At 38.4% G+C, this 4,625-nt stretch overlaps 1 protein-coding gene across 2 annotated transcripts; it reads right to left on the reverse strand.

The window, feature by feature from the left end:
* Positions 1-596: 596 nt before the first annotated feature.
* Positions 597-2,476, reverse strand: LOC119072753 (anti-sigma-I factor RsgI2-like). 2 transcript variants are annotated; one of them, XM_037178041.1, is made up of 3 exons: positions 2,265-2,476; positions 1,432-2,201; positions 597-1,329 (listed from the first exon to the last, which is right to left on the reverse strand). In XM_037178041.1, exons 1-3 carry the CDS (start codon positions 2,274-2,276, stop codon positions 792-794), a joined length of 1,320 nt encoding a protein of 439 aa, XP_037033936.1. In that variant the 5' UTR covers positions 2,277-2,476; the 3' UTR covers positions 597-791. The 2 variants fall into 2 exon arrangements, with proteins under 2 accessions (XP_037033936.1, XP_037033935.1); XM_037178040.1 differs by having other exon boundaries at positions 612-2,201; positions 2,265-2,475.
* Positions 2,477-4,625: the final 2,149 nt, after the last annotated feature.

Raw genomic sequence — 4,625 nt, forward strand, 5'->3', positions numbered from 1 at the left:
ACACTTTTTTGAATGATGATATTTTACCGCCGAATAGTAGCGGAGTGTCACTGTTGTGTCGAAATATTTTCTGTGTTTTTGTTGCGACAAAACAAAAAAAAAATACTTTTTGTTTTTACATCGAGTAAAAAGTGTTTTAGTGTTCAAATATGCCTTGGCGACCTAAAGAGACTATGTCCGAATACAATGGAAAGTATCAGAGGTGAGCTTCTTCGAATTTTTTCGGTGAATTTTTGTGATAAATTTTTGCATACATTTTCGGGAAACTGTCCTGTCATTTCCCAATGACGGGCCTTCAGGAGTTAACATTTGGTGGAAAAGTTGACGATACAAACACTTTGTAAGAACTTCAGAGTAACTGGGTACATACATACTTTGCAGATGTTCTTTTTCCAATATTACCGTGTGTTTTCTTAGATAATTTTCCCTCTTCGCGGAATATAAAATGATTTTTCAGGAAGTTTTGCATTTACAGCATCGTTTACGAATCGTTGGACATCCTCCAACCAACGTTTCTTTTTCAACAAACAATCACCACACCACACCTTTCCTGTCCTGATGAACATCAAACAGAAACAGAAACGATAAATACAATGGCAATGAAATTCGCTCAAAGAATTTTAATTTCCAATTTTAAATCTGATTTATTTCGCAGTGTCTTAAAATAAAATTCTTATACATGTAACATGGAGGAGGTGTTGATGTTTATACAACAATCTTAAATAGAAAGAAAACTAATTAAACAAATTCACGAAACGTTTAAGGCGATTGCTGAGGATTTTCTTTTTGTTCTAATTAAGTACACGGAAACCCTCATGATCAGCTATCCATTTCACTTTAACTGGTATGCCTTCAGGTGACACATACTCATATTCTCCAGTTTTAGCAATGACATTTTCCCAACCCGCTTGTGGAGAGATTAACTTACCTTGTTCGGACACCTTCGTTCCATCGGACAACGAAAAACGGTTTGCATACTGGTGGTTGCCGCCGATAATATTTTCGTTGGTTCGTGTCGTCGGAGTATTCGTAGAGTGAACTGATGGTTCGAACGTATTTACTCTAGTTCGCGCTGTTGGCTGAAACGGTACATCGAAGATACTGTCTATGGTTTGTGGAGATGGTTCGATGTTCGAATGTGTTATTGGTGTCTTGGTACGGCGAGCAAATGGTGACAAAAATTTATCATTTTGAAATACTGGCAACGCATCGATTTCTTGCTGCGTTGGTATAAACGTCGGTTCGTGGAACTCGTCTCGCGATGGTGTATTGGATGGTATAAACGTTGGTGTCTCCGATGGAACCTGAGATGGTATTTGCGATGGTGCACTGGATGAAACTTGCGGCGGTAAAAAGGTTGGTGTCTCTAATGGTATTTGCGATGGTGCACTGGATGGAACATGCGACGGCATAAAGGTTGGTGCGTCTGACGGTATTTGCGATGGTGCACTGGATGGAACATGCGACGGTATAAAGGTTGGTGCGTCTGACGGTATTTGCGATGGTGCACTGGATGAAACATGCGACGGTATAAAAGTTGGTGCCTCTGATGGTATTTGCGATGATAGGTCGGACGGCACTCCGTATGCTGAATGCTTGACTATCGGTTTTTGTCGATCGAATTCATTACGATAATCGAAATTGTGCTCATGGTGCTCGTTGTGTCGATGCTGCGGAACGGTTCGAGGAAATGGAACTTTATATTCGAAATGTTGTGTCCGAGAATTAATTTCATGCACTGCATGATGTTCGTTCTCCACAAAACGTGCGTGCACTACATCTGATGGAGGTGATTGTACGGTAACATGTGCATCAAGTGAAATTTGTGGTGAATGACCATCATTTCGAACTTCATTTCGGTGCGACGTGATTTGACCGTTAAAATTGGATTGGATTCCGTTTGTTGAGCTAAGGGCTGACACGGGTGAATGTAAACCGTGTGTTATCAACTGAGATGAATGCGTCCGTACAAGTTCCTGCGGTCCATTTGGTTTACGCGATACAAATCCGAATGCGTGTGTAACTGGAAGCCTTGGTGAAAGTAGCGACGATGCAATTTCTAAATGGGTGGTTGGCGATACGAACGTTATACCCGATTCATGGTATATATTGGCTACATTGGCAGGAGGTAGGTCAGGTGGCAGTAGATTCCTGTTCAGATGATCTGCATTGATGCAGCTTATAATGGCGAGTAAAATTACCTGCAAAAAAAGGATTATTTATTTAAAGAAAACAATTCAATAATGTCACAGTCATTTCGGTACCTTTCTGTTCATGTCGACGATTGGTCTGCACTGTAAGAGGTTCGGTTCATTGCAAACGTTTTATATTGAAAATCAAAGTGCTACCGAAAAAATGTTCAACTCAAAATCCGTAGGAAATTATACCGATCGACATATCAATGATAACATGTGCGTTACGAAATACAGACACCCATAAGGGTCATACCTATTACTTGCATTAGATAAGCGAAAAAGTCGTCGTCAAATGGTGATATAGAGCAGGTACATTTCTGGTTTGTTTAAAGTGCAAAGTCACTCTGGTGCGGAAGAGACCTTACACTCGTTCATAATGCGAAATTTCTGTGAAGTTATTGAACTTGATTATGCAACCTGAACATTGACAATCAATTGTGCCTCGAGGTGGCAAATTCTCATGAGATTTGGGAATTGAATTCTACATGCTGAAGCTCTCAGTATGTTATGTAATCTATAATTCGCAAATGAGACACGACAGTTCAATCTAAGCTTAAAGACTTAAAATTGATATTGGTAACAGTTTTTGGACTTTCGTTTTATTTTGAAGCGTTTAACCTCTGGTTGCATTCACGATGGTCCAGAGAATTTATTATGAAAGCATTTTTGCTGAATGATTTCTATGATATGTGTGAGGTGTAACCACTACTATTGACTGGAGTTAGCAACTGAATAGTGTAGCTTTAAAATTTCTTGTTAAAGGTCGAGACCGTGCACGTTTTTCCGACGATAAAAGGAAATATTACTATTTGAGCATTATTTAGTTTCGGATGAGCGTTATAAATATATCGATTTACCAATATTTTCATCCAATTGGTACCAATTTGATGAAAATATTTTTAAAGTGATTTAAACATACGCGCGGGTGGATGCTTCTTTCAAGGTCTAAATTTTAGATGTTTTTGTGAAAAGTGATGAGTTTGTTATCAAGTAATTCAATTTTAAACAATGGATGGTAAATTGGTAAGCTCGACTTCGGTGTATAAACGAGCGTGTGCAAGCTCAATGCTCCGAATAACCATTGTGAATGTTATATACCGTCCAAGACAAAGGTTATGGTGATTAGACATCCCTCCATGGTGGCAGCAGTAAACAGGATAACAGTCGATGGAGAGGAACTGGAAGTAGTGAACAATATCCAGTACCTGGGAGTCCTAATTGATTACAAATTAGATTTCAAACAAAACGTGGCGAAAAAGTGGCGAAAAAAGTTGGGGTTTTGTCAAGATTGGCGACAGATTTAACGATGGAAGCACGAATCAGCGTTTACAAATCCATTATTGCGCCACACTTCGACTACTGCGCTTCATTACTGTTTTTGAGCAATCAATCAGCATTCGACAGACTCCAAATACTTCAAAATCGAGTGATGAGATCAGTGCTCAAGTGTAGGAAGATCACACCCATATCATTCATGTTGGAAGCGTTGGACTGGATGAGCGTGAAACAACGAGTGTATGCAACGACGTTGACGTTTGTGCGCAAGCTGCGAAGGGGGCTGATGCCAAAGTACCTCGGCGAAATTGTTACATTCAACAGTGACATACATCGATACGAAACGAGATCGAGAGAAGATTTCCATGTGACAGCTAAGAAAAGTGTTAAAGAAAGGAATTCGTTGTTTCATAGGGGACTTGTTTTGTTTAATTCACTGCCGAGAGACTTAAAAGATGAGGACAATGAAACGGTGTTCAAAAGTAATTTAAAGAGTTTTGTGAGGACAGTTTTTGTTTAAAATTGAATTTGTTGGTAAAAGAAGAGAAAAGAAGATGATGATTAAGATGTAGACGATAAATTTTAAATTTTGTGATAATCTATGTGATGATGTAAAAATAGCGTTGCTAAATAAATGTTCAATCAATCAATCAATAAAATATATTCGAAAGCTCGTTGTTAGGTCCTTATATTATACTTGTCTCAACGATACGCTAAAATACTTCATAATCGATCCCGTTATTAATTTAAACATTTTCGTCACCTACAACATTCGAAAACTTTTATGAAGCGTTGCTCTATGTAGTTATCTAATATAATAAAAAGGACGTTAAAACAAATGAAGTAAAAGATTTTGTTGCGATGCCGCTTGTAGGGAAACTTTAAGAATGAATTGGACAAGGTATCGAACAACCGAGATTCAATCCGAATGATTGATGGCTTTATAGAATCGTTTGTCTCCCCTGACAAATTTGTGGAACAACCAAGGGAACAACATTTTCTGGTTGTTATTTTTGGCAGTAGATTTGTAAAAGTGAGCCATGCCGCATGTTGGAAAATATTTATTTGTGAACCCAAAGTTGAATAATTTCGCCAATAAACAGACAATTTATTTGGAAAAAGTGCTGGATTGTAGTGCTTAGAAAGACGGCCGAA

The sequence above is a fragment of the Bradysia coprophila genome (genome assembly GCF_014529535.1).
Source record: "Bradysia coprophila strain Holo2 chromosome IV unlocalized genomic scaffold, BU_Bcop_v1 contig_84, whole genome shotgun sequence".
In the NCBI taxonomy this organism is placed as follows: Eukaryota; Metazoa; Arthropoda; class Insecta; order Diptera; family Sciaridae; genus Bradysia; species Bradysia coprophila.